Source organism: Oryza brachyantha, chromosome 4 (assembly GCF_000231095.2).
Source record: "Oryza brachyantha chromosome 4, ObraRS2, whole genome shotgun sequence".
Lineage (NCBI taxonomy): Eukaryota > Viridiplantae > Streptophyta > Magnoliopsida > Poales > Poaceae > Oryza > Oryza brachyantha.
In genome coordinates, this window is record NC_023166.2 from 8,388,078 (window position 1) to 8,415,197 (window position 27,120).

At 39.0% G+C, this 27,120-nt stretch overlaps 1 protein-coding gene across 1 annotated transcript; it reads right to left on the minus strand.

Moving 5' to 3' along the window:
• Positions 1–11,004: 11,004 nt before the first annotated feature.
• LOC102708706 (ras-related protein RABC1-like) lies at positions 11,005–14,635 on the minus strand. The gene is made up of 6 exons (XM_006652141.3): positions 14,322–14,635; positions 14,129–14,197; positions 12,771–12,836; positions 12,299–12,420; positions 11,991–12,119; positions 11,005–11,331 (listed from the first exon to the last, which is right to left on the minus strand). Exons 1-6 carry the CDS (start codon positions 14,479–14,481, stop codon positions 11,224–11,226), a joined length of 654 nt encoding a protein of 217 aa, XP_006652204.1. The 5' UTR covers positions 14,482–14,635; the 3' UTR covers positions 11,005–11,223.
• Positions 14,636–27,120: the final 12,485 nt, after the last annotated feature.

A 27,120-nucleotide genomic window follows, 5' to 3' on the forward strand; every position in this document is an offset into this window, starting at 1 on the left:
GGCCGTCGCCGGGCATTCGCCACCACTGGTCACCGGACCCCGTCGCCATCGCTGGTTATCGACCGCCGCCGCTCAACCGCCCTCTCATCCCTCCGCTCCGGCCGAAGCCGTCACCGTCCCCCTTCCCCTCTCTTTTTCCCTCCGCACGCTGTCGCTGAGGTCGTCGCCGCCGCCACGCGTGTGCGTGCCCCAGACGTCACCATCGCCCCTTCGCTCGCCGGGACCCCTGCCTCGCCGTGCGCCACCGCCCATCGCCTCGCGCCGGTTGTCGCCGACGCCGTCATCGCCCTCCGGTCGCCAGTCGATGTCACCGGTCGATGTCGCCGACGTCGACGCCCTCGCGCCGCCGGTCATCGCCGTTGCCACCTTCTCCTTCTCCTCGGCCCTCGCCATCTCCGCCGCGTCGTCGCCACGCGCCGTCGCGCCACTCGCCGCCAGCCGCACCCTCTCTCCCCGTGGGCCCCGCACGACGGTCTGCCCTCTCTCTCCCGTGTCGTGGGACCGCCTTGTCAGCCCTCCCTTCCTCTCTCTCCTCCCCGGGCCCGCGTGTCAGTCTCTCATTTCCCCTCTCTCCCACCGACAAGTGGCCCCCACCTGTCAGCCGTCAGCCTCCTCTCTCCTCGCTGACGTCAGCAGCCCCATTAATTGCGCAATAATTGATTTAGGACTTTTCTGTTTAGCTAAAACCCAGAAAACTTCTAAAATTCATAAGTAATTCATCTAGTCTCCGTTTAGGTCCATTCAAGTTTTATTAAATCCAGAAAATTGCCAAGAATCCATTAAAAATAGTTTCTTTCTCTGTTTCAGTAGTTTTATAGCCTGTTTTGTTTGTTTTGCCTTGTTTGTCGTAGGTTTTGACCCCGTCGCAGCGCCGTTCGTTCCCGAAGTCGTCGCCGAAGTTCCTCGTGGGTCTAAGCAAGGCAAGTGGCACCCTTCTTTGATCATATTGAACCTATGATTATAAAATCCCCCGCTTTTACATTCAAACATGCATTGTATTCAAATGTATTTGCTTTATTTATCTGTTGGGCATTTACCAATATATCCGTTGATCCCCATTTATTATTATTGTCATCCCAGGGTTAATTTGACTAGACTTAGGGTTAGGCAATGCTTAGCCATGCTTAGTTCAACTAGCTCACCATTCCTTATTTAATTATTTGATTAAACTTTGATAGACCTTTAATGGTTGTAATCATTATTAATCTCCCGATGTGGATTAATACAACTAAAATATTGCTTATGGTGGGCTGTGGGTGCATGGTTTTGAGAGTCGTGCCCATGGCAATTAAGGACCGGTTCTCAGGAAACCCTGAAAGTCTTACACGTACTAACCACAAGCCAGAATGGGCAACGGTGAGACTCGTAATCTAGCTTGTCCCTATTCGACGTACCGAGGCAAGGGTAGGCGTGATGGAGTATGGACGGGCAATCGTGGTGTAACGAAAGCCTCTGCTGCTTCCGGATCTACCAAAGGCACAAGAGGGGACTGTCCGACTTGGTGTAAAGGAGGGGGTGAAACCTGAAGTGTGGTGCGATTGTCTAGGGAGGGTTAGGTGAAAGGTCTTATCATGGTTTCCGTACTGAGGTATCGTGGTGATACGTTGGGGCATGGTAACATGCTTAGCAGCCATGTCTTGTGGGTAAAGTTGTACACCTCTGCTGAGTAAAACTATTCGAATAGCCGTGCCCGCGGTTATTGGGCGAACTGACAGACTCACTGGGATTAGTTGAACCCCTTTAATAATTTTATTAATCTTGGAACTGGTTTGACCCTGCGCAATGTGGTGTAACGTTGGCAGTGGTTTGGGTCTGTCGCAACGTGGTTTAACGTTGGGCAAAGGGTTGACCCTGTCGCTACGTGGTGTAACGTTCGACAGTGGTTTGGGCCTGTTGCAACGTGGTGTAACGTTGAACAGTGGATGTTTATTTTAAATGTTACCTTACTTTCATTTCAGTCTATTTTATTTAAGTGTTTTCCTAAATTACTGCAGCTTTGTGCAATTTAACCTTAGCCTATCCTTGTACCCTATTGCATTCATTATTCTCCCTCTCTTGGGTGTTACTTGTTGAGTACGGTGGTTTGTACTCAGCCTTGCTTAATTTTTCCCCCACCAGAGCAAGTGCCAGAGTTTCAGTCAGAAGGTTGTTCCCAAGGTTGAAGTGAGGTTCAGTCCGCCGTCGAGAGTGCCTGTGGTGTAGAGCCGCCATCGCCAGCTGAAGCTGAAGATTAGATGGTTTAGTTTGTTTTCCTTTTCCGCTGCATTTCGATAGATAATTTTTTTTATTTGTTTTTAAGACGTGGAACTGTGTATTAATTTGTCATAGTGTGTACTCGGGCTGATGCCTGGACCGAGATTTAATACATGCTATTGTTCAGAAATTTGGTGTAAATTTCTGGGCGTGACATCTGACTCCATAATTCACAACAATTTACTACCAAGATAAACTATCACCATTTTACGGTATATGGATATATATAGTACTAGCTAGGTAATAGACAGATGCAAAGAAATAGGAGAGAGATCAGCATTATGGGCGGTAAAACCCCATATATATGTATGAATAGGAGACATCGAGGAAGAAGTGGGTCGTTTCTTTTGGAGTGCTGATATTTTAGTGGACATATGTTCCCTCCACAGAAGATGGTCATGTCACCTTCACATATGAGGCACTTGATAAAGCGTATGGCCAAAAAAACTACTCAATCTCAGCTTGACAGGGCAACTACATAGTTGGACTTTGAACATAAAGTTTTGGCCGAGAACTCAAGACGAGCTCAACTAACTTGGGAGGCTTGCCAATGCTTAAAGATGTCTTATGCATGTAAACCTTATTTTTGCAATTGATTTGAAGGAAAACTATTTCCATATACAAAAGATAGGACAAATATGTTAAGAGTAAAATCAGGTCATTAATTTATTAAGAAATAATAAAACACTTTATTTGAGCAGGATTCAACATTCACGACTCACTTATCTAACAATTTAAGCATCGTAGCTCAAAAAAATAGGGTGTGTTTGGTTGTTGTGCTGGCATAGGAGCTCTCTCTCAAGCAGGTCGATCCAGTCGCAGGCAACCTAAATCCAACGCATGCATCAAGTGAGATTCCTAGGCGCGTTTGGCTGCCCATTACTTATCCTCACATTCCCTCGTTTTCCGCGCGCACATTTTTTAACCTGCTAAACGGCATATTTTTTGTAAAATTTTTCTATAGGAAAGTTGTTTTAAAAACTTATATTAATCTATTTTATAATTAATAATTAATTAATCATATATTAATCTATTAATATGTTTTCCACGCTGAATAACTAACACCCTTTTACTCACAAACGAATGCAGCCCTAGGACAGTAACCAAACAACCTCATAATCTTCCATATGAAATGTACATTCAGAGGATCAAATAAAAATAATGCCAACCACCAGCCTTCCAGTATTTAGATAGGCCATGACTTGTAATGTGCACATAAAAATCAAGATATATTTTGAGTGCTGACAGCCCCATACTTATTCAACAGTTTGCTACCAAAATATACCATCACAGTTTTCCTGTGTACATATTCCTCCATAAGTAATAGTTAGGGATTAGGGAATGCACAATCACTTAAAAACATGATGAATATATATATTGGGTCTGTGGGCTACAGCCTACAGATTAACACGTCTATGAATAGGAGATGTCGAGAAACAAATTTTTACCTATTCCATAACTCTAACTTTTTCGTTGATGTGAGTTCCCTCTTTATGGAGTGACTAATCCTCATGACACATGGAAATTATAAAGTTAGCATACAACTGGATTGTAGTTTCATGTAAATTGTGTGGTATTGGTTTTTGAAGATTTGTTTGGATATTTCTTGAATGCGGGGTGGGTGAATTTGCCTACTGTGAAATTTTTGGCCCCTCTTTCTTGTGTTTCATCTTGTCTAGGCCTGTCAACACAAAATCTGCATTATGGCATGACATTGCTTAAGCTGAAATGATTCTTTTTTCTAAGATTGGGTCAAAATTGCTTAGACATAAAAGTTTAATTTATGTAAGTTAGCGTTTATGTTGCACGATATCATAGTCTGCTTGATGCATCATACCGTGCTCATTGGCTTTAAAATGTACGAGAAGTAACCATTGTCTCTCTCTCGTACCAGAAGGCTCATAGGTGATTTAAAATTTTGGATTGTGCAGATTTTGTAGAATAACAAAAGATGTAACATGTGTTGATGATTTATGGTACAAACTGCTCAATGAGAGATGAAACAAAAAAATGGGTTTCCACACTTTTCCTTAATGCTTTGAACATGGTGGTCATTCAGCATGCAAGGAGCTCTCACAGAATTCAGTTTGAAATGGATAGCCAGTCTTTCCTAATCTGACACATGAATGTCTCTGCACAAGTCATGTCAATCCTCAATCTCAAGCAAATTCAGGAATTCAGAAGAAATTTCAATTCGTTTGATCTTGTTTTAACTGATAACATAGAGAATTATCTTAAAACTAGTTCAATGGTTTTAGCGAGGGGTATCATACTGATCTGTGGCGACGAGACCATCCATTTAATGGCGATAAATATAAAGTTTCTGAGCTAGAAGATTCAGTTTCTGCAATATCATCACAGATATCTACTTCTTATATTAGTGTAGATTAACATTGAGTATCAAACTTTCATCTCATAATTTTTTTTAAAAAAAAAAACTAAGTTCGAGGACATCATAGAGGATTAAAAACTACAAAAACGAGCACCGGAGGAATATGCAACATCAGGGAAGAAATGCCAAGGCAATACAGCTGCCATGCCTGCATGGCTCCAGCTATGATTTTTTTTTTCACCTTCCTGTGAATCCAATTGGCAGTACTTAATTATCCATTACCTGCTCTCTGTAGAGAATTTAGGCTACAAAGGTAGCGTATGAGATATCATAGATCGAATTAATTTTAGCATTTGCGCAGTTGTGTTGCCATTGACAAATAAAGGACTATTTTCTCTCTCGTGCTGACCATCATCTCATATTTTCGCTTATGCTTATAAGTTATAATTTAAATTTTTAAACTTAAATTTGGAGTTGATTTTGAGTTTTTTTATCATGGTTTATTTTTCAGCATTTGCTTTTAGATTGCTAACAACACATATATGAATGTTTGTTTACAAATTATTTTTTATTTAAAAATATGTTGTTTGGATTTTTCACTGAAAAAGGCAAACAACCACCCCACATTTTTACAGGACTCTCATGCTGACTTCTGTCGACAAATGTCACAATGATTTTATTTGTTTGCTAATAGCATATTTGAGAAGTGTTTTACTTGGCCATATTCAAACAATTTTTATGTGTCCTGAATTTTTATAAAACATATATTATAGGGGAAGTTAGTTGGAAGACTACGAAATACTATTTTTATCAAATGAACCAATTAATGCATCTTCCTTACGGATTCACTTAGGGCGCTCACAGTGCAAGACACTCAAATCGAGTGGTTTCAACTGTCACGTAGACTAGGCCACACCTTCTTTCCCACAGTGCAAAGTTGCTTAAAAAGTGTCTTTCAATTATATATCAGCCCTTGCAATTTTATATTTTAGTCCTCATATTTTTTTCTAATTCATTTAGTAGCCAGTATTTGATGTCAAACACCTCCGCAGTATAAATAAATAAAAATACTGCAGTACATCTTGCTCTCTCACTCTCATCTCCCCAACGCCAGATCCGGGGTGGCAGACTGGTGGCGCACAGATCCAGGGCGACCACTGCGAGCCATGCCACAGGAGCTTGGGGCAGAGGATGGCGGCGGTCGGAGCACACGGGGTGACGGGCTTTGCAGAGACCTCCCTTTTAAGTGCAACTCGACACGTAGACCCAGTGTGAGAAGTGTGAGAGCCCTTAGAAACTAGATATTCTCTTTTTTTAAAACAAAAGACGTCGTAATATTTCTCTTTATTTACGCCGCTCGGAAGGGCTCTGCCAGATGGGCTCAATCTGTTGATTCAGTTTGAAATGGATAATTGCGCGGATCACTATAAATGGGAACATGAAATCTGTGCGGAAGTAATTGCAATCCTTAGGGAAATTTAGCAACTCAGAAGCAATTCGGATGCTTTTGTTTTAGTCTGAAATTGTACCCAATCTAAAAGTTTGACCTATGCTTAGGCTAATTAAACTGTCATCTTATACTGTCCAGGGGTACAGGCTGCCTTAAAATAGTTAGCTTTCTAGCAGAAAAAAAATTATATGGGCATGATTCCCGCTTAAGCTAATGGAACCATATCATTCAGTTTCTCAAGAATCATTAGATGGATCTTTGAACTCATTCCATCACTCAGCTCTGAAAGGTTCTTTGGTGGTCAGGGAGTAAGAGATACCGGTGCTGCAAACGTTCCCAATGCCTCCATTTCACACTGTTCACTGTTCTCATGAGACCATCCATCGTCATCCATCCTTGCCCCAGAACAATATTAGAAAAGAGAGAAACTAAACACACCTAGACAAGGAAAATAGATATTTTCAAGATCAAACGCGGCAACGGAGATCAGAACGTTTCGAGTGGGAACCAAAATGGGCGGGGGGGGGGGGGGGGGGGGTCATCTGTTGGGTTTTTTAAAGAAAAAACAAATAACATATTTGCAAATGGAAAATAATTTATGGATAAAACTTTTATATACATGTTCGCAGCGATCTAAAAGTCATAGTTGAAAAAATAACCTGTAATGAAAAAATCTCAAAATCAACTGTAAATTTAAATTTAAAAATTCAAATTCTGGTTTATAAGCAAAATCCATAATATGTGGTTACAAGTTTGTGATTTTCTGTCAAAGCAGGAAAACTTTTAAGGAGGGATTGAATTGAGTGCACTTTTAAAGAGGAATTGAAAACTTTTAAGCAGGAAACCACCTGTTCCAGTAAGAATCAAGGACGGGTTTTCACTTGCAAGCTAGGTTGGGCATGGCTAGAGATAATGGGCCTGTTTGGTGGAGCTTCTCCTAGCTGTAACTTTTCCCAAAAGCTGCTCCAAACGGTTCACAATTTTTGAGAATTTGTAATAACATATTCTGCAAATGAACTAAGAATTCAGAAGCTGTAATAATATATTCTCGTATTATGAATGCTACGAGATTCACTAAAAAAAATAAAGTGCACCAGCGGTCCCTAAACTTGTGTGCATGTATCATCTAGGTCTCAGAACTCTTAAAATGTATTTTTAGGTCCTGAATTTATCTAGGGTGTTATATAGGTCCAAACGAGTTCCGACCCACTCCATCCGCTCCATCCGCTGACGTGGCATACCACGGTGACGCCTACGTGTTGGTGGGGCCATGTGGGTCTTATATGTCAGTATCTCTCTCCCCCTTATTCTTTTCTCTCCCTTCTCGTAGGCGCCACCATGACATGCCACATCAGCGGATGGAGCGGGTCGGAGCCGGTTTGGACCTATATGACACCCCCAGACAAGTTCGTGGACCCAAAAATGTATTTTGAGAGTCAGGGATCTAGATGACGCATGCACACAAGTTTAGGTACCGCTAGTGCACTTCAGAGGCTTCAAATGTTTGTCTTCTATCTTCTTCTTTTTTGACTTTAGGCATTTTTCCAGTCCTAAAACTATTATACAAAAGCAATGAGGATTTTGTGTCACGCAGAATTTGAAGTGAAAAGTATGTAATATGGGAAATGATTTATATTATAAACTGATCCAATAAGAGCTGAATATAAAAATATGAACAATCTTTCTCTTGGCTTCCACACATGACACACCACCTGCTGGTCTTACCTCTTGGTTGTGGTCCTTCTCAACTTACGCTTACCGCCATGGTAACCGTGTAGGGCAGATGGAGACATATCAGTTGGGTAGACAAAACCGTGGTTACTGTCATGGTAACCGTGTGCTCCGTCAGAGCCCGTAGCAGTATCAGGCAGTATGGACCAATAAAATTTGGCCGAATTTTAAAAAAATGAGAAAATTTATATGTGTGTGTAGAGAATGATTTGTAGTGATTTTTGGTGAAAGAAATCGATGAAAAATGGAGATGGTTACTTGTTAGGTAATATTTACCATGTGAATTATTTATAGGTATACATTTGCATTTTTAAATGGAGATGTTTATAGGAAAAATGGAAATGTTTGTAGTTAGATATTATGTGAATCATTTGCTAGTTACATTTATACATGTGCTATATGAACTATTTCCTAACTGTTACAATTATAGTATATTAATTATAGTATATTAATTTTTTTAATCCTTTTTACGTTCAGTTTGCAATACGGGTGGGTTTCTACCAAAACCGCGTGTTTCTACGCCAAACCATGCAGTTTTCACCATCCTAGCACGGTCATCGTAGTTTTTGAATTCAAAATTTTTTAATATTAAATTCATCGTAGCTTCTGTGGTAACGGCACAAGAACGTCTTATTTACCACCGGGCGGTATGCAAAGGTCTTCGGCGGTTTCCTATCCACTGTATACGAGTGCCCCATAAGTTCCTAATGCCTCCATTTCTTACCCATCCTGCTATCTCAGGAGTCCATCATCCATCCCTTAGAACAATGGATGAGGAAAACCCTTTAGTTCTGTGGTCTATTTAAAGGCTCGTACGGACTAGCATCAACATATATATACCTATTAATTGATCTTCAGCATATGCATCTACCTACCATGGTCAGGTCCAAAGTAAAGGCATTCTGCTTATCACTGTTTACAAAAAACTATTTTCACCCTCGCTCTTACCATGCTTGCTTGGGGCCTTCGGCAAGTAGAGTCCAAACTTTCCCAACCGTTGGTGGTGATTGCAGTGGGTGTGCCACGTCCTCGAGCGGTAATAATAAACTTTTACAAGTGTTTTTTTAATGAAAGTGACAATAAAAATGACATTTGTAATACCCTAGCCCATTCGTAGTCCGGTTTGGCCTGTGTTTTCTGCTTCTGATTTAGACCCGTGAGACCGAATGATATGATGTATTTGGCTGATGAGAATTGTTCCATATAAAAAATTTAGATAGTTTTTGGCCAGATTATATACGCAGATTACTTATAGTATCTCTGGATTAACCTTTTTATACGAGTGAGAATGAAAGCTAAGTATGGTGTGTTGTGTATTTCCTTGATGAGATTTAGAATCTTATAGTTTAGTGTTTTTCGTTTGATATTTCTTTGGGGCCTACATACTCGCTAAAGCTCTCAAATCTGTTATTTTTAATGAAGTGTTGAATTTTTTTTGTAGAATTCTAGATGGATATATAAAAGTTGTATAGCTTGAGAGGTCTTATAGTTCACCTTTTTATTTAATATTATTTAGAGAGCCAAAAATGTATTATAAATCTAGGAAGGGTGAAGTTAAAAGAATATCATCCCTCCCCTAAGTGTTCTTAGTCTCTAGACGAGATGGTAACAATTCTATTTGTGCAGTGAGAGGTTCCTGCCCTATATATCGCACATTTGTATATTTTGTGTGAATAAATCATGTCTATATATAAATATGTAGTAAATGTGAAATATTTTTTGGTGTCTTTTGTATACGAACAACAAAAAATAGAAATCTATTATGTGAAAATGGATTTTCACGGCCGACTATGTCATTCGCCTATAAAACTTGTTGACTTTTGCTTGCCGCGGAGAGGGTCGTGAACTTGGCGGAGGGGATGCATATGAGAGTGTATCCATCAATGAGCGTGTTGACGTGGGCATCGATGTCCTAGCGCAAAACCCATGTACTAAGGTGGTGGCAGGAGCTGAAACCCAGTGTCTCACATATGATCAGTAGCGGGAAGAGAACATTGTGCATGTTAGGTCATCAATGGTGGTGGAGGAACTGTTGAGGAGCAGGTGTAGAGACGATAAGACAAGGGGGTTATGTAACTTACTATCCCCTAACATCAAGTGACTAACATGTAGGCATCATATCAAACGTGTCCACACATCAGTGACTCATGTTTAAGGGAAGTAAGTTAAAGAAGTCTCATCCAATGAGGAGTGTTGTCAGCCAACAAGGATATCAAGTAGGGCAAAGGCCGAGGCAGCAGGAAACGTGTCGGATCCATTAGGAATTTGAGGTCTCTTGCCATCTAGATGAGTGTGTTGACACGGGCATCGATGTCCTTAGGCAAGACCCATGTGCCAAGGCAGTGGTAGGTGTAGAAGCCCGTCATCTCACACATGATGAGTAGTGGGAAGAAGACATTGGGTGGGTCAGGTGATCGACAGTGGCAAGGGCACCGTTGAGGAGCAGATGTAGAGGCAACAAGACAAGGAGATTCTATGACTAAGTGGTTAACATATGGGCCTATTTGATGAAGATCCTATAACTTACTGCCCTCTAACACTAAGTGGCTAACATATAGACCCTACATCAAGCTGCCCTCTAACATTAAGTGGTTGACATGTGGACTTGTTTGATGGGGATATGTGGCTTACTGTCCCCTAAAACTAAGTGGCTGATATATAGACCCTATAGCAATGGGCTGCCCTCTAATACTAAATCGATCGCTGATATGTAGACCCTATACCAATGGGCTCATATATTAGTGACACATCTCAGAGAGCAATAAGTTAGTAAAATCTCATCCAACGAGGAGTGGTGGCAGCCAGCAAGGATATCGAGCAGGGTGGAGTTCATGGAGAGACGTGATGAATACATCAGCAATTCGAGCTCTCAGCAATTTAAGCTCGTGGCTTCTTGCCAACTAGACCTTAGCCGCGTTGTTCCCCCTGCAAGTTAACTTATACACCTTTAAAACGAAGCACGCTTCCCGAACCACTAAACGATGTATTTTTTACAAAAAATTTCTATAGAAAAATTATTTTAAAAAATCATATTATTCTATTTTATATTTTTTAATAATTAATAATTAATTAATTATATACTAATTTATTACTACGTTTTCCATGCCGGTTAAGTTAACTATGCCTCTACCCAACACGGCCCTAGTGGGATTCAAGCCTTCGAAGTAGCAGCAAACAGACTAGGGAAATAAACTTTCAACAATAGTAACATGTTTTCAGCAATTTTTTTAACAAAAAGAAGAGGTACGATCATCGTACGTATTCAGTAAATTAAACTTAATACATTAAGTAGCTGCAAACGTAATGGAGACTATATGTGTTTTCTGTATGAACCATTGGGGTGGGCGGTTCACATGGAAATATACAGAAAGCGAAAAACAAATCGACAAAAACAAGCTTATCACTTTCAGCAACCAAGTATTTCATCAACGAGCCCAGATTAGCATCTCCCAGTATGTTAACAGCAGCTGCCAGCGGCAGCATCGGCTTCTGGCGGCTTCTGCTTGAAGATGTTCTTCTTCGCACCTGAGGAAGCATCAGCCAAGAGGCTTGGTGTATCCAATATCTACATCATGAACGAATATCATTAACTGAGCTCAACATCAGACTAATTGTAGATATAAATTGTACTTGCTTCATTACGTATTACAAGTCTTTTTAGCTATACGTAAATTCATTTATTGATCAATGTATATTGTTTATATGTATATGTCTAGATTCATTAGCATCTATATGGATTTAGATAATACTAAAAAGTCTTATATAATGAAACAAAGGTAGTATCTGTCAAGAGCAGCTCTATAAGGAACTTTACCTGACAAAATTACTTATACTAATGTATAATTTCTGTGACAGTGCCACGAAATATGTTTTACGAATCTGACTATGCAAATTACTCTCTGTCGCTGCAATGTGTATTTTATCGGTAAGATGGTTTTGCTTCAAAAAAAAGTATGACGCAAAATTGCCCTGATGCAGACTACTACTGGTTCTCTCTAAAAAGCTGATATTAAAAAGATCAAAAACATGACACCAGTGCACTATCAGGTATATAAAAATTAATTTCCTATGACACCACAGATATATAAAAATTCATTTCCTATGACACCACACATATATAAAGGCAAATTTCTCTCACCACTAATTTCGCAACCAAACATGTAGCAAAGAATAAAGCATACCATGTACGAATCAAAATGAAGCCAAATGATATTACATGCATACCTTAAGGACAAGTTCCTCAAAGCACTGTTCAACATTCACTTTGGTTTTAGCACTGCATTCTAGAAATAAACACCCGTATTCCCTGGCAAATTCAATGCCTTCTTTTTTTGTGACAGCTCTCTCACTTTCCTGCCAAACCAAGCAGTTATATTTTGATATAATGCACCAAAAACATAAAAAACTATACAGAATACTATCACAATTAGAATGGGATTATAATTCAGTGAAGCATAGAGCGGAATAAACTGTAGAATTGAAGCACATAATCCTGGTTTGTAGCTGTAGAATAAACTGTAGAATGGGATTACCTTGTCAACTTTGTTTCCGACAAGCATCTTAATGCAATCCTGGTTTGTAGAATAGAGGTCAATTTCCTTAGCCCATATGTCAGAAAGGTTGGTGAATGTTTCCCGTCGAGTGACATCGTATACTGAAAAATTAATTTGCATTAATCAAGATAAATCTCTTGATATTTGACACAAGTTAAAAGATACTCCATCCATCTCTTTTATAAGGCTTAATTCGAGTGGACAAAATCTACGGAGAGTAGGAGATGAAGAGAAAAAGGGTTAAACGAATACGCTACACATATTTACATATCCTCGGAATAAGAGATGTGATGGTTAGTGATTCTTTTTTCTGATTATTAGTCAGTTGTTTGTTATTAATGTAAGAGGGAGACTGCATGCCTTACATAAAGAAATGGAACAAGTAGTAAAGGTTCCTTCAATACTGCAAAAAGAAGTGAGCATCTGCAGAGATGAGGTTGAAGACAATTACCCATAATAATACCCTGTGCACCTCTGTAGTATGAGCTGGTCAAGGTCCTAAATCGTTCTTGTCCAGCTGCAGAACAGGTAGACAAGGTAAAATAAGAAAATAACAGGATAATTTAATTATAGATATTAAAAGATTCTTGTGTATTCCAGACACAGGCTGTAAGGAAAACATCAAAGGTTCAAAAAACAGACAAGGAATAACACCACATCAAGGCTTAATTATTCAAAACAGTGAGGCGAATTAGAATAGCTAGATCAAATGTATGTTATATCCCATTGCATGAAAGGGTATTTGAGGATTTGCACTGCATTAGTAGTTGCAATATAGAATTTGTCACTCATGTGTCTATCCAATGTATGAGCATGTGTCTATCACATGTACGAGCAGGACCCACATATCATCCACACATGGCGTGGCGAATCATAGGACACCACACTTGAAGAGTGGCAAATTCTCAATTTTTCATCAAAACAAATTACCTAAGGTATTATCAACAGCAATTGGGTATCAACTAAAGAATAATCAGGCTCTTATGAGAAAATAACCCAGTTGCACTTTTCTTGTTTTCCATAGCCATCCTAAAACAACACTCGTATATTGTGTACATTTGAACATGCAGGAAAAATAAAAATAAATGGAACCATACCATATAGCAGTATGTAAGGAATTGAGAGAGTGCTTATAGATCAGGTGCACCGAGCATGTTTAATTCTGATAACCAAAACAAGTAAATAAAGGTGAGTAGGCTCATCCGATGGCCACATTTGACTTGATTGAAGCTCAGATACGAGATCACAGTCTTTCTGGGCTCCATTTAGCACAGATATGGCTTAGTTTCTATCGAGTAATGAGCATAATTAACAACAAATCAAGCCTTTGGGGACTGTAGTTGTGTTGTGACCGTAAGCATTTAGATGATGAGTGAAGAGATTTGAGTTGATAATCCACAAGTAATATTAAGAATTTAAGATGAGAAGAAAACTAAATGCAACATCATTTTCAGTGGTTAGCCCAAGTGCCGTACATTCTCGGAGCACAGGAACTTATTTTATGCTGGATATTTCAATCGATCTGTCTCCTCCCTATCTTCCATGGTCCTGTTTCTATAAAACGGCAGTTAGGATATGGAAAGGCTTAAATGTGTATGTGCTATACATATCAAGCTAAATGATTGCGCAAGTTTGTTCCGCTTTCATGGTATCAGCGAAGGTTGCTCCTTTGGCCTCCCACTACCGCTTTCGCATCCAAATTACATCGGTGTGAGTAGTACAACATGATATTCCGCATCTAAATCGCATCGGTGCGAGTAGTACAACATGATAATGGGGTTTTGCAAAGTGAAACAAATCGAAACGCACCTGTGTCCCAGATGGCAAGCTTGAGCTTCTTGCCGCCGGCGTTAACCATCTTAACCTTGAAATCGACACCTGAATAGGTCAGCCCGGGTTATTGATAGCGCTATGGATTGGATCCTCACACGAGGAAACCGACGAACACCAAGGAGGAAAAAAAAAGCACTAAACTTGGAGCTAGCAGGAGAGACGGGCTGACCTATGGTGGGGGAAAGGTCCTCGAAGGAGTCGGCGGTGAAGCGGAGGAGGAGGCTGCTCTTGCCGACGCCCGAGTCGCCGATGAGGAGCAGCTTGAAGAGGTAGTCGAAATCCGGCGGGCCCTGCGCCTGGCTGGAGGACGACGACGACGACGAAGCCATACCGTGCTGGAACCACCGCCGCCGCCCTCTGCGCGCGCGGAAAGCGGCGATCCACCGACGAGCGGAGGGAGGGAGGGAGGGAGATCGATCCGATTTCTGCGACGCACTCACGCAAACTCAGGAAAGGTCACGCAACAGTATAGTGTAGAGTAAAGAAATACTCCTGCTTGCGAGTAAAATTCCCCAAAAGAGGAGAGGAGGAAGACGAGGAGGCGAGGAGAAACTACTCGACTTGGGCCGGGCCGGGACGGGACTAGCAGGGCCTGTTTAGGTACCGGAGCATCTAGCGGCTGCAGTTTTGACCGGAATGTCACTCCAAACGTACATACATATTTACTAAAATTTGAGCTAATTAACTATTTTTAGAAGTAACTGCGAAAATAAGCCGGTTTTAAATTTTATTTTAAAATTCAACCGTTTCGCTCAGCGATACTCCTGATGATTCGGAGGTCTTTTGTCACCGCGATAGTGGATTGGCGTGGAGTTTCCTTCTACCTAGGCGTGACACATAGTCATAGGCCCGAACCGCGCTCTGGTGTGGAGATAAAGGACCTTCGTACCTTTTAGGGTACGTGGAGCAAATGATTCACTTTGAAAATATTTTTTTAACCAATTTATTTTCATAATTTGTTCTTGAAAATGGTCAAATAATGCAAAAACCCGACATATTCATATAGGTTCTTGGATTTTGTAATTGCTGAGTCTAGAAAATCCATGAGAATACAGAGGCTATGAGAAGTTTGGATTCCAATGACTGGTCCTCCATCTCTTAAGACTTCTCCAAATTTTTCTACCAAAGCAATCAAGCTGCGATGTTATAACTTTCTTTTTTTAAAATATTTCATCTTTGTTTTCAGCATGCTCTTCACAAGCACAAATTTGCTTTTTGTAGGCTGAACTTTTTTTCACAAAATACGCTCAGCATGGCCTTTTTGCTTTTGATTATGTTTTAAAGCCATAATTTAAAATCCCAACATTAAATTTAGAGTTGATTTGACATTTTTTATCATAGTTTATTTATAGCCTTTGCTTTTAGATAGTTAAGACTTAAGAGCCTGTATATAAATGTTTTATTGATAAATCATTATTTTTATTTAAAAATACTTCATGTTTCATATTGTAATGTGTTTTGGTTGTGCCTAAATCCACATATATATATATATATATATATATATATGGATAATATTAAAAGTCCTATATTTATAAAATGGTGTAACATATCATTTGTTTTATTCAGAAAAAGCCAAAAGAGGAGGACATCCATCTTTCCTGGTTTATTGGTTTTATAACAAAAAAAAAATGTAGAGCACCTTTTGACCTAGCTATCGACTTCCTTGTTAGGTAAACGACCCCAATTGAATGTTGTTAGTGTTTGTTGATCAACGATAGTAGCAACCTAAGGTCAATGATTTCGCTCCGTATATTACAAATGTTTCATCCATTTAAGAGTATACTCAGTTCTTTTGTAGATGGCATCAGACACTTCATATTAAAAACCTTGACCGCTTATCTTCTTTTAAAAAAAGAAATCATAAGCTCTTCAAATGATGTCATATTATTAAAATGCATTATATTCGGAATATAAGCATCAAACATTTGTTTATTATATTATTTTAGGCTAACTATTTAAAAAATATTTGCACTATCCAGTAATGTAAAGCAACAAGAGGGAGTAGTTGCACGCACTCTCCGCCTTATCATTTTGTCTTTAATAAGCACGGGAGAAGCCATTTATTGAAGAATTATCATATAGCAAGACTAATACGTGCATCCCCTAGTATAAGCTATTATACATCATTTTTCTTTCAAAGCCTTCCAAGATCCATTCCACCTCCCATCTCTTTTTCCTAGGCCCAAAAATCATCCCCACCTTAATTGGTCAAAGAGTTCTCCCCACGGGGCAAGGGCTTCCTCTCATGTCTATCTAAGTTCACCCCTCGTCTCACACGAATTCTGCAATAACACGAAAGGCAAAAAATATCTATCTAAGCTCACCCCTCGTCTCACACGAATTCTGCAGTAACACGAAAGGCAAAAATACAGTAACACCACAACTAATTCACAGTAACAACGTCGAAACATACCTACGAGGGATCTACTTTTTAAAAACATTTTTTATAACAACGTGGTACAAATTTTTTAAAAAATAATATATGAGGCGACATATAAAGTTGTTTAAAGTTTGAAATCTTAAGAAATATCTATAGAATTTGTATTAGTATACACTAATACTATGATAATAGCTGCAGTAACGCTATAACGTCATGTTACTATAAAATATATAGAAATATAGTGATACAAGTGCATTAACATGTGTTGTTACTGTAACAGTAACATCATGATACGTATAGTAATATTATGATCGAAGTGCAGTAACATGAGGTGTGACTGAAAGTTATTGCTACAGTACAACTAATACATATGGGAGAGTTAAAATGTTGTATTTCCAATTTTTAAAGAGCAATATCTTATGTGTCTTATATTATTTTTTAAAACCGTTTTCACTACAGTGGTTAAAAAATTATAATTTAAAAAACTAGATCTATCATGATATTGTTACTGTATTTTATAATGCATGTTACTATATTTTTACCTTTGTGTTACTGCACTTTTTAGATAGACGGGACTGGACAAAGTTGGGATGAGAAGAAAGGTCAAATGATGGGTTTGACCGACGGGGGAGGGCTTTGACCAGGCTAGAAGAGAGGTTTTGGGCCCTTGGAAGGGGCTGGGAGGTGAGTTTGGGCCTTGTGAGGTGAGTGAGGCTTAGAATAGCTTATTCTAAGGGGGTGTACATATTAATTTTGATATATATATATATATATATATATATATATTCTTAGCTGTGTAATAGTGAAAGGTTAAAAATAAATTAAGATGAAGAAAAACCTATATTCGACTTTAAATTTAAGTTCTAAAATTTATATTTTAGTTTCTAGGTATAAACATAATAAAAAAGACGGGACAGTTAGAACTAAAAAGCCCATTTTGCCGTTTCTAATACTCTAATGTAGCGCAAGATCACGAGCTTCTGATCTGCTGCTTGCTGCTGAGTACTCCCTATTGACTTCAAGATTACACCAGATGACAAGACGGTTTCATAGGTAAAACAGGAAAGAAAAAAAGATTGTTCGCTTCATAATCACTCTTCCGATATCATCTTAAAGGAGGATAAGTAAATTAGAACCGAAGGGGGTGATAGTTTGATTGATTTTTTTTTATGAAAAAAACATACAGCATAAATTCTTGTCATTGAATCCTCTTTTATCTTCGGCAGGACCATTTGACGGATCTCTGAACTCGGTCTTGGCACTCAATTAGACTGCAAAAGTTCCATATCTTAAAAACGGTGTAGTTTCATTGTCTATTTAAAGACTCATCAAGATGCATGCATATTGATATTCACCAGATGTGTTTATCTACCATTATGCCATATCAAGTTTTGAAGTGGTGGCTTAACTAGCTTCCTTGTCACACCTTTCAGCATATTTAATCCAAGCTACCAACCACTAGCGGTACCATAACTAATGTCACCACCAAAGTTCAAGCAATTTTTTTATAAAAAAAAAACTAAATTTCAAGCATACATTCCTGCTCAAAGACTCCACATGCGCATCGCAGCATCAGTGACATGTCTTTTTGTGCTAGAAAATAGTCTCTCGTAAACCAGACCAGCTTCAAGAAAAAGTTAGGAATCGGAGGAATCGTGAAGGAAATAGCTCCAAGTTTAAAAGATACAGCTTGGATCAGTGTTTTCATGAGATCCCCTTCAACTAAGTGATGCCCTAGTTTCACTGTTGCCATTGCTTAGCTGTATTCTCTATGGATCTAAGAGTCATGGGAAAGAAAGTGATATTTAGCTCTATCTTAAAGACTCATTTGGCACAGCTCCAGCTCTCAACTCCAACTTATCTGGAGCTAGAGTTATGTCAAACGGTACATATTCTAATTTCTTTGGAACGAAGTTGACGGAGCTGCTTCTAAATAATGAACTACAAGGGTGGAACTAGGTTTTTGCTACTCCACAACTCCACTCCATACCAAAAGACCCACTACTCTTTATTATTTTATTGTAATTACTCGAATCTGTCACTCAAGTACCCTAATCTATTCTCTTTGTCTCCCCCTGTACGTAAAGCGCACGGCGGTTCATAGCGGCGACGACACTCGTAGGACTCGGCGGCAGTGCTCGCAGCACAATAGATTTATACCATAGCATGTTATTTTGTGCTCATTTCATTTATGTTTATGACAATGATACTATATATTATTACTAAACAATTATATTGTGTGTTAGCTGTCATATAGTATTTTGTAACTATATAGTTATGTTGTTCAAATTTAAAAGAAAAATAATCAGTATTTAATTACATGAAAAAGAAACATGAAATACAGAGGTGGTATCGGTGTTTTAGACTTAAGAGTGCAAAACAATGCACTTGTGCTGAAACAAGTTTTATAATAAGCTTGATGTTCCTGAGGTCAATTTAATCTGGTCATCTTACTATATAACTTGAGGACCTCAGGTTTCCTTAAACTGTGGGTCCTTCTGGTGGAAAGATATTCAACAGTTTGATGTTTTATTCAGGGGATTGCAAGGCCAATAATCAAGTCTGGTACAACAGTGTTATTTTGGGATGATTGTTGGGAAGGTGTTGTAAGATCTCTACAGTATGCAAGACTTGTTTCTTTCTCAAAACATAGAACTGATACGGTTGCTTAGTTTCTTGCAACAGATGCTCCAGACCAATTTCAGCTTCCCCTTTCCCCCCACAAGCTTTTCAAGAGTATATAAATTTGCAAACTTCCTTGGCTCAGGTTATCTTGTCAGATGCTAAGGATACATGGTTTTATCTTTGGAATTCAGCTAAATACTCTTCCCAACGTTTCTATCGACTTTCATTCTGGTCCCTGGTACCACCCCAGCCTCTAAATTAGATCAGGCAGAGCAAGCTAAATATAAAAATCAAAGTCTTTGGTTGGTTGTTTATGATGGACAGGCTAAACACTAAAGATCTATTGGATAGAAAACATTGTCTACCGCCGAATACTTCCTTGAACTGTCTGAGTTGCACTCGATCGTTAAGGAAAAACAAGGATCATCTCTTCTTCTGCTGTGATTTTAGTCGTGACTGCTAGAACTTTATGGGCTGGATTTGGAATTTGCAGTTGGATTTTTTCCAAAGAATTCATTTACAAAGCTCCACCATCAACTGTCCCTGTTTTATGGAGCTTTTTCTCCTAGCTGCTTGGAATATTTGGAAGCAAAGAAATGGCAAAAGTTTCCATCAAAATCAGCCCTTGGTTACAAGTTGGAGACGCAGTTTCAAAGCAGATTTGATTCTACATTTGATTAGATTCAATGATTCTCACCAACTAGTCCAAACATGGATTAACCGCTTGTAATTTCGTTGTTTTGTTTTTGTTTCTCTCCTTCTTCTCTACTGTACAGTTTCGTTTTAAATATATATACCGTGGGGGCCTTCCCCACTGTGCTTGGATAAAAAAAACATAATTAAATTATGGCTTAATCATGACTAAAAAGATATTATTGTCAATCAAATTTCTATCCTATCTTTTAGGAGTTGTGAAGCAAACCAAGCTAGCCAAAGAGTTTTGATCTACTCTCCAACTCCCACAGGTGCAACTCTTACTAAAGTAGAAGTTTAGAGCTAGGATCTGAAGTTCAGAGGCTACAAAACAGGCCCTAAATCTTCACTAAATCGACAGTGTACCTTTAAAGACGACAGCAAGCAGGACAATTGGGGTTTAGTTTACTCTAATATTGATTATTATGAGCTGGAGTAGGTCATGGGTAGAAACGTGTAATATGGATTATTGTGAGCTGCATTATTTTACCCCACGTTAATTCTCGGACTTTGCACGTGCGTTTCCCAAACGGCCGGTATATATATATCAAAACTAATATGTGCATGTCTCTTAGAATAAGCTATTCTATGTCCCTCTCCCTCGTAAGGCTCAAACCCTCTCCCACCCCCTTCCAAAGGCCTAAAACCCCTCTTCTAGCCTGGTTAAAGCACCCTCCTGTTGGTCAAACCCGTCCTTTGACCTTCCTCCACACCCCACTTTTGTCAACTCCCGTCTATCTGAAAAGTATAGTAACGCAAAAACAAAAATACAGTAACATGCCTTATAAAATACAGTAACAACATCAAAAATATAGTCATGACGGATCTAGTTTTTTAAATCACATTTTTTTAATCAATGTGGTGAAAACGGTTTTGCAAAATAATATACAACACATGAGATATTGCTCTCTAAAGAATGGAATACAATATTTTAGCTCTCTCACATGCATTAGTTGTACTGTAGCAACAATATACAGTCATGATGTTATTGTAGTTTAGTTGCTCTCTAGAAGATTATTCCTCATCTTTTACATAAACATTTTCCGAATTGTTAAATGGTGTATTTTTTGTAAAAAAATTCTATATAGATGTTCAACATCTCATCTTTGTCGAGCAGATTTTTAATTTTATAGTAATTAATTTCATCGTTTATACTATTAAATAGATATTAAAGTTTCAAATAATATTTTATCTTTTATCAACCAAAACAACACAACTACAGCAAAAATACAACCAAAACACCACAGAACAAAGATAGTATCGCCCATGATGACTATATGGGTGGACCATTTTGCTCCACAGAAACCTTCTAATTTTTCAGAATTTCGAAAAGGGAGATGCAAGTAGCTTATTTAGGCTGTGTTCGTGTGGAAGTGCGCAAATGTTTTTTGAACCATTAACAGTGTAACCTTTTCAACAAATTTCCATATAGATGTTCAACATCTTATCAATATGGAGTAGATTTTTAACTTTATAGTAGTTAATTTTATCATTTATACTATTAATAGCTATAAAAATCAAATAATCTTTCATCGACCAAGAGAATGCAGACTTAGTCAAAGGAAGATTTAGACTTGAAGAGCATAGCATTCAAGCCTCCCTTATCATTACCTTTCTTAATAGCTGAAGTTCCCCATTTTCCTTTTCCATTATGTAACCTAAACCCTGTTTGTGTTTTTTTTTTGTTTCGGCAAATATGTCCCGGCAGGTGTCTAACGCCGTTTTGCTAAATAAAAAAAAACCCCTAGACTGCAAAACTTATTTAAAGAGACTCTCGTCTGTCCACTTAGTTTCCCTACCACATCTTTCAGCATATTTGATCCAGAAACCAACCACTTAATATGACGTATGAGCTAGCTGTTAGTATATACCAATGTGTTCCAGGATTTAGTTAGGACTTTGTAGTGTGTGTTTCTCTCTATATATACCAATTCTACTCCCACATAATACTTCAGTAAATCAGTACAGTGGATCAGATGAAAGTTGAAATCTGAACAAAATGAAGGAGGGCACAAAACTCAAAAGGTGTGAAGCACATATGCTGATTAGATAATTAGGAGTTGGAGGCACCAATGGAAACCATTGGTAACTGGCATTCAAAAAAGACCAATAAGTTTGGTGCTTGAACCGAGCGTTGGTCTAAAACTGGGAGAGATTAACCCAACGAGGAGAAAGAGTTACTACACCCAAAAAGCTATCTCAAAAGATGAAGTGGCCATCCACTTCTGAGTTGGTGCAACTCTCACTTAGTTTCTAATATGGACTATTAGAACAATCTTCCAGTCACACATATCCCTAAGCACTAACGGACCCTACACAAGCACATACGGGTCTCACATCTATAGTCCCACGCATTGTTAGGAGTCTCTCCTCTCTAATTGCTCAGGTGATAATCACTAGCACTACCAAAAGACACTTGTATTAAGTCGGTGGATTAAAAAACACGAGAACTAAACACACACTCAAGCTTTGGTCAAAGCAGCCACACACAGTTCACACAATTATCGTCTTTATATATAGGCTTTAAGTATATGCAAAAGATAAGAATTAGTCAACTTGGCCTTGACTCACGCCTTACTTTTACAGATGAGACATGCAACAAAGGTAACTAGCTTAGACCTATTCTTCCACAAAGAAATCAATTCGTGGCCACCCAGCCTGAGAGCTGCAGCTCTACATGCATCTCAACACATCCAACTAAATACTATCCGCGCAAAAAACGGTTTGGCATAGTTCATTCAGAGACGAGTTGGCTCATCATCAACTCACGCTGTGCAAGGAGCGTTATCTTCTTCTTCTTCTTCTTCTTCTTCTTCTTCTTCTTCTTCTTCTTCTTCTTCTTCTCTCTCAGGGCATTCATATACAAAGTGTCCAAGCTCTTGACAGTAGTAGCACATTGTCTTAGACCTGTCCGGCTTCTTGGCGCGACTTCGACCACCGATTGTGTCGCCGGACATGCTCACCATTCTTGTCATCCGGCTTGTGTATCCTTTCTTCGTGTGCTTTGAGACGGTCAATCCCCTCATCAAATGGCAGGATGTTGAAGTTAGAGAATTGTTTGACCACAATAGTTTAAGCTTCTTGACTTGCCCATTATCCTCCATGGTTACACTGAGATCACTCAACTTATTCGTGAGAGCACTAATTTTGTCCACGAAGTTGTTAATTGACATGCAATGCCTTGAATTCACTTTTCAAGGTTTGCACATGCGCCTTCTTCACTAGATCAACACCAAGGAACCTTGTCTTCAAGATCTGCCAAGCCTCTCTCGCCGTCTTCTTCTTGACATGCCAATGCCACCTTGTCCTTCTTCATTTTCACAACCTTGTCGGCCGTGGGCTCGATGGCATCCCAAATGCCTTGCGCCTCCATCTTGATCGCCCAGGTGGAGGTGAGCATTGGATATGGGAGCGCCACTCTGCCCCTCCTTCGACGTCGACCGTGGAACCGAGTACTCAATGATTGACATCTTGTTGAGCGTAGGTTCTTGGGCATATATTGGCTCTGTTTGACAGAAACCAAATGTTAGGACTGAGTTCTCTCACTGAGTGACAATGTGCAGCCGGATCAACATGGCCCTGCACTGTCCTAGTGAATTCTCCCAACATCAAATTCCTTGGCAGAGTTCTGAGTACAGTGCAAACAACATTTACAGGTGCCCTCTTTCAGTTTTGCTCAGGCCAGCCAAACTGCTGCATACGGGATACTCTTATCACACATGGTTCACAAGCCTCGCTCATGAGAGAACAGTTCAATTCATGAACCATCTTTACAAAAGATTGGGTGCTAATTAACAGGAGTTATCACTTGCTCAATTTTTTTAGTGTATATCCAAATGAATATACCTGTCATTTCTACCTCAGGCCTTCACACTAGCTAGCCCAAATTATGACTATGAGTATTCAGTTACTGGTCCTACAATCTGATTCTTAGTGAAATTATGACTATTTTCGACTTCCTTAGGTACATAACTCATTCTTTCTTCTTCGCAATATAATAATGCACAGCTCCTGTGCGTGTTTGAGGCACAGAAATATTATAACTATCCCAGAGCCTTTTTTCAGTGAGATAATGATGAAAGGTTTCTACCATACAGAGTTCGGTGAAATATGATGAATTTTTAGTCAAATTTCAGTATATTTTAATCCAGAATTTCATGAAATTAATAGTGTAATCATGAACATGAGTAATCCATTGCTAGTGGTAAACATGCATAAACTAACTGGAAATAAAACATCTAGTAATATATTTAGGATAAAAGAACGACATACCGGAGGTGACTCCTCCAGTCGTCCGTAAGCAAACTTTGGTTAACTCCTCTTTTTCTTACACAAAACATCAAGACAAGCGCACGCATGCCTCGCCCACAACCCAGTTCGGCGCGCATACGTAGAGGTGAATAATAAGCCAGATCAGCTCATTAAGACTCGGCTTGGTTGGGCTCGTTATCTTGATGAGCCATGCTTGGCCGACTTGTTAACATTAATGAGCGATATATCATTTAAATCATCTCTATAATATGTAAATTTATTATTTATCATAAATTAATGTAAGAACAGACACTAAAGAATAGACACTAGATAATTATAGGAATATAGTGATTTTTGGTACAACCGAGCTAAACAAGCAGTTTGCGAGCTGGCTCGTTAAGCTCACGAGCTAAAAGCCAAGCTCGGCTCGACTCATTAAGACCGTGAGTTCGAGCCAAGCTAAGATGGGCTTAATACCAGCCAATCGAAGTCACGAGCTTCGAACTTTTTTTCACCCGGCCTGTAAATACGTGTGTGCCTTTCTGTCTGTCTCCCTCGTTCTCTCAAGATATGCTCATTATGGTTATTCAAATTGAGTCAATTCCTTATTAATATACCATATGAGACTAATTCCACATAATATTTGTTGTAGGCCTAGAATTTTTGATGCAATTAATTTATGCTCAGCCCATTTAATCCCAACCAAATAGAGAGGCAATTGGTTATGGCAGATTTTTTTTTCACTTTGTGGTACATATATACTAGCTCGATATATTTTTTTTTCCTTTCAATATGCATATTCCTGCTCAAACATGCATCATATATATCGCCACATCAGTGGCATGTTTCTGATTGCCATGTCAATGGATGAAATGGATATATAGAAGCAGATGCAGATCAGCAACAAAAACGTTAGGAATTCGAGTAATCGTTAAAGAAATAGCTACGAGTTTGTCCAACTCCTTTTCACCTCTCTGGTAGAGCTCTCAAGCTATAAGCCTTGGACATGAAACTGTAGTTTTTAGTGTTGTTAATTATCCCAAGTGATGGGCAGTGTTCCGGTTTGTCCGTCCAAGATCATTTATATAGTTTTTTTGGTTAATTTAGGATAAATTAGGATCAATTTTCTCAAACACAAAATGGGAAAAATGTCAAACAGCATTACAAGTACCTACTAACCAAGAACCTGATTATCAGTGGTAGCTCATAACATTCCCACTTACTATATGTATGTTTTTTTTAGGAAAAAAAAGATCACCAAAACATTTCAATAAACAATAGTTAGCTAGAAATACCAATTGTATAATAAAATACTAAACTCCTGTGTAATGGTTCAGCAATTAAACTTACCAAGTACACACCACACACCACCTTTAGAATTGGGTGTTCGATATGCAGTTGCAACCTACAAGGAAATAAAGGTGGCTAGCTTGGTGGAATAGATGTTCCAAAAGGTGCAAATAGCGCCCCGGAATAGGTGGTATTAGGAAAGAAACCACTAGAGGTTTGGCAACAAAATATGTTATGCAAATGCTGTTTGGATGGCTCCCACAACTTAACTATGGTTTTATTACATCTTAAGTTAGGTTATTGTTTGGTTCATAGCCATACTTATGATAAGATTCTTTCTCTAGTATGTAGTTCCTACATGTCATTGAGACAAAAAAAATGTCTAGCAAGAGTGTCTCTTACTAGGCTAAAGTGTGGCTCCCATACTCAAGGTCTATTTAGTGGCAACTAACTTTGCCACAACTAATCTTAGGCGAGCCATACTTTTCGTGGATAGTGTTTGGTTTTTTATCACATTAACCTACCTAACTCTTAGCCGCCTGACTTACATGTCATTCTCTCTATTTTCTTATCTAACTTTGCCTAAGTTTAGTTTGTTATTTTGGCTTGTTTGGTTGGATGCCTCGACTTGCTTCACCAAAGGTTAGGCAGGTACAGTTGTTTTTATACGTACGCTTATTTAGTTCATGCCCGCTAGCCACAATTCTCTCTAAATGACCTCACACATCATAGCTACTCTCATATTCTAGGTTAACATTAGCCAAGTTGCCGTTATCATTTTCTTAGCCATACTTTTCTTATGGCAGCCACATTCTTGTCTAAAGTATGGCTTGGCAAAGTCAGCAAGCAAAAGTGTATAGCAAGACTAAAGTTAGTCACCTTAATCAATAATGTATGACAATGTTAATGAGCCCATCAATCTTGGCAACAGAATGAGACCTTATTCTTGGTAACAAGAGAATCTGCCATGGCATTCCATATGCCTCATCTCATCAATGACAACGTCTCATGTCCTGTGAAGCAAAACTCATCCTATCCATCTTGAATACCCCAGTTAGTTTTTCTTCTCTCTCCTAGAGTTTTCGGTGTGCAGCTTAGTCACCCAAGACTTTATTTTCCTTTAGACCATTCCCCAATCTTAGAGGTGTGTCGTGCATTGGGCCTACAAGTGTCCTTGAAGTGATAAGGATATCCTAGGCTGTTATTTGCCAATCGTATGATCCTAACTGATGTTATGTAGTTTCTAGACACATCTTGCAAAAATAATAGTCCTCCCTGCCGTGGTACGAAGGCACAATGGAAAAAACTCGGACCAGTGGTTGGACCCGGCCATTGTGTCGGTCCAGCGGTTTGACCATCTGGTTGAATGGAACATATGTTGAAACGCTACTCTATAAATACTATGTATTTTCTTTCCATCACATGTGTTGCGCTAGGTGAACGGTTAAGTGACCTCAATATCAGTAGGGATGAAATGTTCGAAAACGGATGAAAAATACATCTACCATATTTGTTTTCATACTTTTTTAGACTCAAAATCAGAATCAGAAACTCCAGATATGATAACTACCTAATGTGCCAAATGTAGTGCTAGTAATATATAGCTTGTGGCCTTGATGGTCAGTATCATTCCACACAAACGAATGAAGTGGACAGCCAAAGCAAAGAGGAAAATAACAACGGCACCACCAAGATCTTTTAGGAATAGGAGACATCAGGAAATAAATTA

What these genes read in the sequence shown, in the direction of transcription:
- LOC102708706 (XM_006652141.3), bottom strand. Translation starts at nt 14,481, where the DNA reads ATGGCTTCGTCGTCGTCGTCGTCCTCCAGCCAGGCGCAGGGCCCGCCG. An exon ending in TGCACAGGGTATTATTATGG is followed by an intron (nt 12,421 to 12,770) that starts GTAATTGTCTTC and finishes TTAATTTTTCAG; the next exon opens with TATACGATGTCACTCGACGG. An exon ending in TCGGAAACAAAGTTGACAAG is followed by an intron (nt 12,120 to 12,298) that starts GTAATCCCATTC and finishes TTGGTTTGGCAG; the next exon opens with GAAAGTGAGAGAGCTGTCAC.